The sequence below is a fragment of the Cucurbita pepo genome, chromosome 6, assembly GCF_057944985.1.
Source record: "Cucurbita pepo subsp. pepo isolate OVF chromosome 6, ASM5794498v1, whole genome shotgun sequence".
Taxonomy (NCBI): domain Eukaryota; kingdom Viridiplantae; phylum Streptophyta; class Magnoliopsida; order Cucurbitales; family Cucurbitaceae; genus Cucurbita; species Cucurbita pepo.
Window position 1 is genome coordinate 4,259,119 of NC_141803.1, and position 12,176 is coordinate 4,271,294.

The 12,176-nt window shown below is 35.4% G+C and overlaps 1 protein-coding gene across 1 annotated transcript; it reads right to left on the minus strand.

Moving 5' to 3' along the window:
* Positions 1-92: 92 nt before the first annotated feature.
* Positions 93-9,063, minus strand: EMB2737 (embryo defective 2737). The gene is made up of 12 exons (XM_023679338.2): positions 8,761-9,063; positions 7,081-7,145; positions 6,518-6,616; positions 6,225-6,357; positions 5,814-5,873; positions 5,186-5,245; positions 4,007-4,129; positions 3,083-3,154; positions 2,169-2,306; positions 1,569-1,724; positions 1,128-1,232; positions 93-642 (listed from the first exon to the last, which is right to left on the minus strand). The coding sequence occupies exons 1-12, from the start codon at positions 8,983-8,985 to the stop codon at positions 610-612; spliced, it is 1,269 nt and encodes a 422-aa protein (XP_023535106.2). The 5' UTR covers positions 8,986-9,063; the 3' UTR covers positions 93-609.
* Between the last annotated feature and the right edge of the window lie 3,113 nt (positions 9,064-12,176).

The window sequence follows — 12,176 nt, forward strand, 5'->3', positions numbered from 1 at the left end:
TTGAGAAAATAATTAAATTCATTATCAAATTCTAAAAATAAAAACTACTCGACAACAAAATAAAGAAATTACAAAAATAAAAATAAAAAATAAAAAAAATAGTCAAGAGTGTTTAATTAATACACCAAAAAGTTTCACAAGCAACACGTCATTGACTGAAAACCCCATTTATCTGTATATTACACAAATTAGTTATATTTTTAATTATTATTTTCATAATTTAACAGTTAAAAGATAGGTAAATAATTCTGCATATTTAATCATATTAAGCTTGAATTTTAACCCTATGTTTTCATTAACTTAACAGCACATAAGAAACAGAATCATCTTAAAAGTACCTAACTCATAAAAAATAAGAGGTTCTAGTGGGCAATCTTAAAGAGTACAAAAACCACACTAGTCTCTTCTCTCTTGACTTCCTTTACTCTTCGTTTCTTATTTTCGGGGCTCGGGTGGGGGTGGGGACATTAGTCGAGTGCACTTTCCAGCTGCGTTAAGCGAAAAAAAAGAGGCAAGGTACCTTAAGAAAGAACGTCGACATGAATCTTATCTTTCGGAGCTAGCTTAGGATACCCCAGATGCGCTTTGACGTGAAAAGATGGCACGTTGTCAAAAGAACCAAAATCGTCGCCTTTGATTTCTCTGAAACAATTTTAACATGTTAAATGAAATCCTTGTAGTGCCGTGAGGAGATGAATATGTGCTTTGATAGTACGTGTGTGCACTGTGTATCATAGAGAGCAACAGCAGCTCTCACACAGATGTTTAAGATACACTCTAACAGATGTTTTTCTTAAAGAGACTGAGTTTAATTCATAATTATAACCAAGAACTAAACCAAGGGAGATTCAAGAGTTCCCTACCCCTTCCCTTAGTCCCTGATTCAGTACAAGACCAAAACTGCAGCCTCTCCCTCACACCGACTAACTACTATATACTTCCCTTCCCGGCTCGGGACACACCCGTGCTATAACTAGTTAACATTGAAAGAATATACAAATGCTTATAATGGCAACTTATGTTACCCCGAACTAAAGTGAATAGAATATTTGAAGCACTAAAGGAGAGGTAAAGGGATAAAATCAAGAAGAGGAAAAATGTAATGGTTGAAAAATAAAGGGTATAACCTTCTGATCCGGGTTCTGTGGTTTCAACACAATGGGTGCCGTGAGGACATTGTTGTTGGCACTCTTTAAGTAAGGCTGCACCTTTTCCTCCAACAACTCATTCAACTGACATGAAATCAATAACGATAGTAAATTCACGGTAGATCGACAGTTAAAAGCAAAAAGTACAGAAAATAAACAGTCTAATAATGCAAATAATGGGTAAAAATTAGAGACAAATGAGTTCTGTTATCAAACATGTGCATATGTATCAGTTATCACTTTCAATGAACTTCATCCATTGCTCCTTTCTTGGGTTTCTTACTCAAATACTCGTATAGATATATAAAATGAAGCAACATTACTTCATGATTAGGTCCAGAAGAAGCCAAATCAAGAAATTGTTTCTAAGAAAACCAGTTGCTCATTCTATAAGAAGACACAGAGGTTGAGTAGTCAAACCTTTTCCTGCCGCCATTTAGTTTCCCACTGAGCATCTAATATTTTATCAGCAATTTCTCTTTGGGCATTTAGAAGGACAGTCATTTCGTAAAATTTTCCCGGGTCTTTTAGATCATCCTGACTCCAAGAAGAGGAATTCAGTGGAAGGTCCAACTCCTGCATATTAACCACAGTCAGCATAATGGCAAAAGCCATAGCCAATAAAGTGAGCATCTCCTTATCCTCTAAATTTCTGATGCCTAGGTAGGTAGTGGATCCTTAAAATGCATTACTTAATCATCCAACCAACTATATTGCAATAGCTATATACATAAAAACAAAAGATGGTGTGATATGCCAATGCTAAAGAGTAGGAGGGAAGAGAGACATTGTTTCAAAACCAGGTCTTAATAAAACCTTGAGATATTCGGCTTTCAAGGCCTCCACTATATTGAAGAGAGAAAATAGATAACTCATCAACTAATGCAAAGAACTATGACTGTAAGATTGAAAATGTAACAAATTGGTTTTTTATTTTTATTTTTTTTGTTAAGAACCAAACTTTTATCATTGATTCAATGATCTTAAAGTGTGCCAAAAATGAAGGAAGTTCAGACGTACACCCCAATTTTGTGGTCGTGGTGGAGGATCAAGCTTCATCACTTCTGTCTCAAGTGCCTTCTTGGCCTTGAAGTAAGGGATGTTTTTCACGACCACAGGATCATCCCTGGCTCGAACAGGGTCTATGGAAATCAAGGCCTATGAATTGCAGATATCAACAACTAAATTAAACTTTTTTATAAGAACAATGAAATAAATATGAACCATTTTTCAGTGGAGGCGAAGTACAATCGAAACATATACGATAGGAAAGCGGAGGGAGACTATATTTGTTTTCACGGGAATTAAAAGTTTCAGTCATTGATGTGTAAATAATAATTGTGGATGCTAATCCCAGTCACTTGCACCTTGGATACCCCCTTTACCCTACATGTAATAATAATAATAATGACGAAGAAAAATAAGTAACATAAGTTAGGCCACTTTGTTAAGGAATATAAGATTATTTTAACACAAATGTTTCTGCTCAAGATTCGAGATTACTTTAAACAACATATAACACAATACTGCGACAGTAGAAGTACACAAAAATATGAAAAAGATGTTATAATCCCTATCAATTTGAGTCGGCTAAAATCAAGACTTCTTAATAGTGTTCTCCCTCATCTATATGACTTTTCAGTACAAGGAATACATTGAATTGGGAAGCTTTTATTTTTTTTCTTTGTAATTTTGTTTTATCTTTTTCCTTCAAGGAGTTTGTATCTTTGGAGCATTAGTCTCATTTTATTTCAATGAAAAGTTTCATTTCTGGGTTAAAAAAACAATCAACTGATACTCATAAGACAGGATAATAAAATTCAAAGTGCACTATAGCTGATCCCCAGAAATTTAGAAGCAAAAATACGTGATCCAACTTCTAGCGCATTTCCTTGGTTGAAGAAATAACGTGCTAAATGTAAAATTTTTCTTACTTCCTGCAAGTACTCCCATCCAGGTTTCCGCTTAGCAACAACATCTCTGAGTTGATCATATCGCATGGATTCCTAAATGCAACCCACAAACATTAACAACTATCAATGGGTGGTGATATCAACAATCTTAAGTTAAACAAGTTATTACAAAAATATGGCACCAAATTGAAAAGGTCAACCTTAAATAAAACGTGTTCAGCATGAAAAGTTTGCAAATAAGAAACAGCAAGTATAAATCTTTTACCACGTCAGAAACCATGTATAATTGACATTCCAAGTAAACCTTAAATGGGTTTCAAAAATTCAGATTGTGAATGTGATTTAAAAGTTCACCAAAAACTACATGAAGTTATCAACAATACATAAACGAATTTTATGAAAATTCTCAGAGGATAAAAAATCATTTTTATAATGAAATAAAATATAGAAAAGCAAGAGATTAGCCAGAAAATAATTCAGACACTTCAAAATTGATATAATATTGCTCAAGAGGGGAGGAACGAGGAGATCTATGTTCTCTCTTGAACTATAACAAGGTAACAGAACTAAGCCCATATGACTTATAAGCATTTAATAGAAGTACGTACTGTCAAGCCTATATAATCAAGTCAAACAAAACAATTTGCTAAGACAAATTGAGAGAGGCATAAACACCTCATAGAAGTAATACCTGAAAATTAAATATTGCTAAATCCATAGTTAGGCCGTAGGTAAACATCATGTTAAAATATGAAATACATAAAGGGTAGTAAGATTCCTTTGAGCAATCTAATAATTAATAATGCAAAACTGCTTCTGTTACTACATAACGTCAACAGGCACAGGTCGCTTACGTTATGAAATATAAAAGAAAAGACAATACCGTCAAAAAAATATTCAAAGTGATTGACAGAACAGGAAGCAAGTGAGAAAATTGGTTCGAACCTTGTACTGCCACCAAATCTTTTGCTTGACCTCATCATCGAAGTTGAATCCACCAACAATTTGGGGGAAGGTAATTAACCAAAATGTCGCAATGCTGGGGTCCCTCATACTCTGAACTAAATGCTGAAATACCAAAGCCACAATCAAATATAAATTATGACAGAACTTTACACATCTCAAGAACAAATTGCTCTGAAAAATTTCACATGTGATAGAATTTTGCACTAGAGAATGAAAAATAATTTATGAACGACCAATGTCATGACCCGTTTTCCCAAGTGTGTTCTGAAAACTTTATGAATTATTATCTTTGGAAATGTGGTGATTGCCAAGGTAAGGTTGGTTATGATTTACTTACCTAGACTCCAAAATTAGAAGTGAATGGAAGTTAAGAATATAAATGTTCTTGTGTGTTTTAAGGAGTAAAACAATCATTTCCATCAATATTGCCTTAAGGGGTAAGTCTTTGCCGTAGCAACCCTCACTCTTCCCTAGGCAGCCCCAAAAGATAAGTTGCTTTCTCTCTATCTCTCATTTCATGTTCCCCAGCCCTAATCCCTTTGGTTCAAGAGGTGTTAGTCCCCATTTTGGTGTTATTTAAGGAAGTTTTGGATAATTAAAGGCAAGGATAAAATTTATTCCATCCAAAGACTGAAATCAAGCTTAGTAATCCTTACTGAGTCCTTTCTAGCTTTTAGTTTCCCTTTTACTTCCTCCACTCTCATTTGAGATCAAAGCTTGGGTTCAGCCCTTGTGCTAACTCAATTATACAAAATGAATTTTAGCCAAGCTGAGTGCAGTTCCTTGAGCACCTCATAGTTTCCCTTCTTTGCAGTGGTGACTTGGGAGTCTCCACCCCTGTACATTTCATGACTAAGACGAGCATGCTTAAATATCACATTTGAAGCAGCACTTTGCCTCTCATACTAGCTAGAGCTGTGAGCAGTAATAATAGCAAACACATTTTCTCATACCTATGAGATTAGACGCGGGTTCTTCTTTTTTTTATTGGTAAGAAACTGTGCTTTCATTCAGAAAAAAAAAATGGAGGAATACACAAAGGCATACAAAAAACAAGCCCTAATAAAAGGCGTCCAACCATACCTAGTACCTACAGAAAATGACTCCAATTCAAAAGAACAAATCAAGTTCGTAATTACAAAAAGGAAGACATATTACCTCATATGGATATTCCATCTTTCTCAAAACATTATAAGCTTTCCAAGGAGGTTCCATGATCTGCATGAAGGGAACAACAGAATAAAGACTCGTTCTTGTTTACATAGGCAAAAAGATAAACATTTTCATTTACACTATAGTAGTTTTTAATATTAATCAACAACATTGCTTGAACAGAGTAATTAGTTCTATAGGTTACAGAATAGTGTCTTTGAGTTCTAAGTTTGCAGTATTGAATAAAAAATTGGAAGTTTAAGATGACTCATTTTTTTCTAAGCCTCTAAAATACACAATTTTGGTTGCATTAGTTTTCTCATTAAAAGAAAGTACATGGTTTTTTCCCCCTCTTTTTTGAGTACACAAGTTAATAGGTTTTGAATCTAAAAGTCATGTGCCCTTAGAACAAGCAAAAGATAGATTAGCTCAACAAATCAAATGTTTTCAATGCAAGCCTACATTCATCAACTTCTATGTCCTTTCAGCGCTGGCTACAGGGAAAGAAAGTCAGTCTACAAGTTAAAAGTTTCGAAAATTCATGCAGCCTTATACTAGACATCAAAGGTGGTTGAAGCTTCAACATTATAAAGTAAGATGCACTTTCATGGATTAAACTTTTCATGAAACTTACATCGTCTGCTGAGATTCTCACTTGCAATTTATTTTTGCATTCAGGGCAGCTCATCACTCCCTGCAAAACGTATACAGAATGAATTCTTGTTGGCAAAAGTTTGCAAGTTTTAAGTCCAACCATCGCTTCCTTTTATTTCATTACATCCAAGCCAAAAAAATAGAAAAGTCATTGTGTGTGCAAGTTACCAATAGGTTGTAATGGAATCATTTGAATAAGAATGTGCATATAAAGCAAAAATGGCGCGCATATTATATAGTCATCTGCAAGCAGAAAGACTCTGAAGGATGCAAAAAACAATACCAAGATGATAATTAGGTTATAGGACTACGACTGTTTTTTTATTTATTTTATATACTATTTTGAATGTCTAAGCTTGAGGTGCTTGAAATATGGATATATTGTCCTCACTGTTCCATCACATGTTGGGCAATCTTTGGATGGCAATGGTGTATGAAGATCCAAGGTGGAAGGAAGGTGAATCAACTCGGCCCGATTCTCTGCAATGGCATCTGCAATACTTTCTGCTGTTGCCTTCTCTCCACTGCAGGAAGATTCAAGTTATGAATTGAGGTATTAATAAAAAGATTGATAGAAAGATTCAAGTTATGAATCTGAGGTAAATGGGTTGTCAATGATTCTTTTCGTGAAAAATAATTTAAGTAACTACAATCAAAACCAAAGTAATTAGGAAGTTGGTTCACCTTCTCAATGTATAGTTTTTCACTTGGTAGTTCACCATCCCCGACCCTCTGCACTTGGTACACCGCATGGCTTGCCATCCATTGCAGGTATTACAGTGCCTGTAATTTAAAGACCGAACTATCTATGAAGTACCAGACATGGGACAAAAAAGTAAAAGTACAAACAAACACAAAATGTAGGAATATGAACTCCAGTTGTACATCTAATTTGGAAACTAAGCATTATCTAACAACCAGTTAGAAAATAAGCTACCATGCAATAAAGCAAAATTTTAAATATTTCTTTTATTTCTTTGATTTCTTTGTTGACGAAAAACTAACAAATAAAAGTACAGACCCTACGAAGTACTGAACAAAAGCAGAGAACAGAAAAACAAAATCATAAGATTTCAAGCTTTGGGTAATAGAACATAGGGATAATTACAAAAAGGAAAAAAAAAAAAAAAAAAAAAAAGGATCTTGAAGTGAAGCAAAATAATGTGTTCATTTGTTTTGAAGTGAAACAAAATAGTTATACCCAAGATTCACCATGAAAAGAGATTCAAGATGGTAACAGGAGGCACCTCTGACATACAACTTTCTTTCCAAGCTCTAGCGCAATATCATAAGTCCCAAAAGTAGCAACAGCCTGCAATAACCAGAGTTAGAGACAACAACGTTAAAAGAATTGACAGTACCTCCAAATTTTTAGACCTCGTGCAAACTAACTACCTCCAAATTTAAAGATTTAGTGAAAAACTCCAAGAATTAAAAAAGAAAAAAGATTGACAGTAAAGAACAGCTTACCCTTCAAAACGATAAAAGAATTAACAAAACAACTGGCTGATTCACAGTTTATCCAAGGATCCATATGTTACATTGACAGTACAATGCAAATACAGATGACTAATCTAACCAACAACACCGTGCATCAAAGAAGTCAGTCAAAAAATCATTTCAAAAGATATAACCAACTTGTTGTTAGGAATCGAGGGACATGCTACATTTAACCAAAACCATCTGAATTCACATTGTTGTGCAAAGTGCAAATGGTTTTTCTGTGAGTGACTTTACAATCAATGGTCGAAGACCCCACATTCCAATCCTCTAGGGCTATCGCCTAAGGTATTACCAAATAAGAAATCCATAAATTATAGGCTTCACATCTCGGTCTGCAGCCACAACCAGGACCTCAACAAAAGGAATATCCACACTACAAATATATCAAACACCTAGAAGACTGTTCTTTGCTTTAGGCAACGCATGTTTAAGAACTTTTACACACAGCAAAGATGGATCAAGAAAATACATACTCATCTCCCATCTCCACTAGAAATTTCTAAATAATACCTACTGCTGTGACAGCATCAATAGAGCCCTTTGATACTTGAAAAATATATGGCACAATCTTCACTAGAAAACTTTGGAACTATTCATTTTGTTATATATAGTTGTGAGTGTTTGGATAAAGTTATGCACACCTCGACTTCTCTCACGAGAAAACAATCTCACCCTACTATGCTTAGTTGTCAAGTAAACTCGTGGGATATTAAATTCTAAGTAGGTAAGCACCATGACTTGAACTCGTTCCCTCTGAGCTCCTTATTATTTATACGAGCCCTTGTTGTCTACTAGACCAACCAATTTTCATCAACACCAATTATTTGTTGGGACAGTAACTTCAAATCTCATCTTTCATAAAAGAAACGAATGAAATTAGATGTACATTTCATCCTTAACAGGGTCATCAACCAAGTTCTTCATATTCACTACAATTTATCTTTGAATTAGGTTTTTGCACCCACCCATTCTCGATATTAGCTTCTCATAAGCAAAGTTGGAGTAATTTTCCTCACGTCGTGTTCGATGGGTTACGAATGTGAGCAATACGCCATGTTTAACTAACACTCCCGCCAAACTTGCACACCATGTTATCCTTGAGCTCGCCTTCAATACTCGCACAACAACTTCAAGAACATTCGGAGCATCACTCCTTCACACCCACCACTGAAAATTCATTAACTTGGATCCGTGAGGAGCCAATCGCTCTATTGTTCCTCTATAAGCATTTCCGTTCTACGCCTTGGAATTGTACCAAACAATCGCGGCCATATGAAGCAATTCTTCATAGATTATGAGCAAAACCTCTCCACTCTCAGAATTCACACTAACGCAAACACACTAAAATCTCGGAATTTCTTATAGTCCATAGCTAATTAGAAAAATAGGAGAAAGAAAACAAACATAGCACCTAAAAAACTTACAAAAATTGAAGCAAACGAGAGCTTGGAGATGAGCTCGGGAACGCCGAAGCCACGAGGAGCTGAGCCGGCAATGTCGAAAGCGAGCGTGAAAGGGGCTAAGACAACCTTAAATGGGAAGTCGAGTATTTCAGTGATTTGATCCCCATATCGATTTGTGAAGATCTTGTACCGAGCGTCGGCGTATTTCTTCAACTTCTTCACCAGACGTTCCGTTCCCCTCGACATGGAAGGAGAGGGAGAGTGGATAGAGCTGGGATTGATGAAACTTATGTGCAGAGAGGTGATGGCTGAGGTTTATCCAACAACAATTGGGTTTTATTATATTAGACGCCCACTGTCCGTGCACATCGGTTCGGGTTGGGTTGGGTTTACGAATTTTAACCAAAAGTCCGGGTTGATTAGATTGATAATCCAACCCAACCCTCTATTTTCGGGTTGGGTTCGGATTTTATATATTTTTATTTGGCTCAGGCCAACCCGAGAGTTTTGTCCCATGAACCCAAAACCGAACCGAGTCAGTTCGGCTTCAGAAAAATGAACCCAACCTAACTCAAAAAGCTAATCCAACCCAACCCTTATAGTTTGGGTTGGGTTGGTTCGAATTGTCTGGTTGTCCGTTGAATGTACACTCCTAACTCCTAACTAAGATGATGTAAACTTTTATTTTTTTATTTTTTTTATTTTGCAAAATCTCATTTATTTATATATTTATTTTAGCTAAATCAATTTTTACCCTAAATATTAATAATTTTAACCATCTAATAATTTTCGCTCAAAATATCATTAAAAAATAATTTCATTTATTTTCGAATGAATTATATAATGCAAAATTATATTAATAAATTCAATTTAGTAAAATTATTCGATGATTAATCTGATTATTAATTTTATTTTTATTGAAATTAATAAGTTTATAATGATTTTTTTTTTTTGTTTATTATTATTATTGATATAATTTAATACCGAAAAAGATGGATTTGACAAATTTACGGGTAAAATGTTACTTTTTTTTATTTTATTTTTTTAAATCGATAATATATGTTTTAACTAAATGAATTATAATCTTAATTGGTCCCCGAGAGGTCACTATGGTACATAGAAAATATCATTTATACCGATACTAACCCTATCAGTTTTTTTTCAGTAATGGATCCCACAAAATTTTATTAATTATATATCATTGTTCTAACAAAAAGTACTACGGTCGGTTTCAAACCGCCAGCGAGACTTTTGTCTTAATATCTCCAAATGAAAATAAATTTGAGCTTACCCGTCATCCCTAATTTGTTCTAGCTCTGTTGTTGTTGTTGTTTTATCTTTAATGAAGGGTTCTATGAAAGGAAGCTTAACCAACCAAGCTATCTTAATTAATTACTCTTTGAGGTCTTTGTTTTCATACCGTTCATATTCCAAGACTTTCAGGCTTGTTAAAAGTAGTCTAATATTAGGGACAAGTGACTCTCTACTGCCAATAGATATTGTCCACTTTGGCCCGTTACATATCAGTTAGAGACAAGTGACCTACAAAATGGTATGTATAACAACCCAAGCCCACCGCTAGCCGATATTGTCCACTTTGGCCCGTTACGTATCGTCGTCGACCACACGGTTTTAAAACATTATGGAGAGGTTTCTACACCCTTATAAAGAATGATTCGTGGGGACCAGCATTCTCGCTGGCATACCTTCCAGTGTCTGGCTCTAATACCATTTGAAACAGCTCAAACTCACCGCTAGCAAATATTGTCCCTTTTGGCCTGTTAGGTATCGTCGTCGGCCTCAGGATTTTAAAACGCTATGGAGAGGTTTCTACACCCTTATAAGGAATGTTTCGTGGGGACCAACATCTTCGCTGGCACACCACCCAGTGTCTGGCTTTGATACCGTTTAAAACAGCTCAAACTCACTGCTAGTGAATATTGTCCATTTTGGCCCGTTACGTATTATCATCAATCTCACGGTTTTAAAACACGTATGTTAGGGAGAAGTTTCCACACCCTTATAAAGAATGTTTCGTTCCCCTCTCCAACAGATGTGGGATCTCACGTTATGATATTGTCCAATTTGAGTATAAACTCTTGTGGATTTGTCATGGTATCGTAAAAAAGGTCTCATGCCACGAGAGATAAGGTCCCAGCACGATCAAGACAAATCTTTTTTTTTTTCTCCCGAGCACATTGTCAGCCCAACAGAGCTTTACCACGGGATCTTCACTATAACTACACCTTCGAATCTCACGACTTGTTTGTTCGACACCTGAAGATTCTACTAACATGGCTAAGTTAAAAGGGCAAGTTTCTCCTTACTTAACCAATGTGAAACTCTCTAACATATAGCTCGGTGGTAATTGATATATATTACCGTCATTCGCTAAAATTGTGTGTTTTTAAATTGGTAATGATTTAAATGATAAGATTTTAAAATTTAAAAATTTAAAAACTAAATAGAAATTTATGTCAAAATTTATAAATATTAATACTTAGCTAGCGAATATATATAAAAAAAAAACAGGGTGTGACATAAAAACACTAACTTATTGCCTAATTTACATTTAATTTTACCAAACACAGCCCTAAATTTCAACCCAACCAATCTAATTGAAGAAATTCGTTGGCAAATTTGTGATTCATTAACATTTTGGTAACTCCAAATCTGAAAACAACAATTGACTTTGAAAGTGTGGTTGTTATTTTCGGGTCCACTCTCAATGCTATGCTTTGAATTTTAAAATTTTTTCCACTTTCGGATTTCGAGACATAAATTTGGGTTATTTTTGTCGTTCGACCTACAAATATAGACTCGTTTTTTCATACCATCAGTGAGATCCCGAAACAGAAACGAGTGTTGGCGAGGACATTAGGCTCCAGAGAGGTAGATTGTGAGATCCCCGTCGGTTGGAGATGAGAATGAAGCATTATTTATAAGGGTGTGGAAACATCTTCTAACAAACTCGTTTTAAAAACCTTGAGGAGAAGTTCGAAAGAGTAAATCCAAAAAGACAATATTTGCTAGTAGTGGGTTTGGGTTGTTACGGTTTCGTTCCAATTCTTACCATTAGAGATGTCTATTTCCTCCATTGGACCAGGGCACCACGGTGACTCATCCAGAACGGAGCGAGGAAAGTAAGTGAGGAGAGACGTTTTTCTACCTAAATGGGGCTATCACATTCGTAACCCGTCAAAATCCCCTTCTCGTCCCATCTCACTCATTATATAATGGAAAAACTCACCAATCGGGAAACCAATTCTCGTGGGTAACCCGTAAATAATCGTCTCATGAACATCACAGATGGATCGAATGAAACACAAAAGACAGAAGGAGTGAGAAAGCATTAGTTTTTACAGCCCCAATTATAGAACAAAGATATCCATTAAGACAATGAGTGGAAGTTCCAACCATCTTCCTCGTGGATCTCC

Bases quoted from the DNA above. Each gene is read 5' to 3' on its own strand.
- EMB2737 (XM_023679338.2), bottom strand. From the start codon at position 8,985: ATGTCGAGGGGAACGGAACGTCTGGTGAAGAAGTTGAAGAAATACGCC. The intron at 5,246-5,813 runs GTAAGTTTCATG...CCCTTCATGCAG, and splicing joins TGAGAATCTCAGCAGACGAT to ATCATGGAACCTCCTTGGAA. The intron at 1,725-2,168 runs GTACGTCTGAAC...GTTAATATGCAG, and splicing joins CACGACCACAAAATTGGGGT to GAGTTGGACCTTCCACTGAA.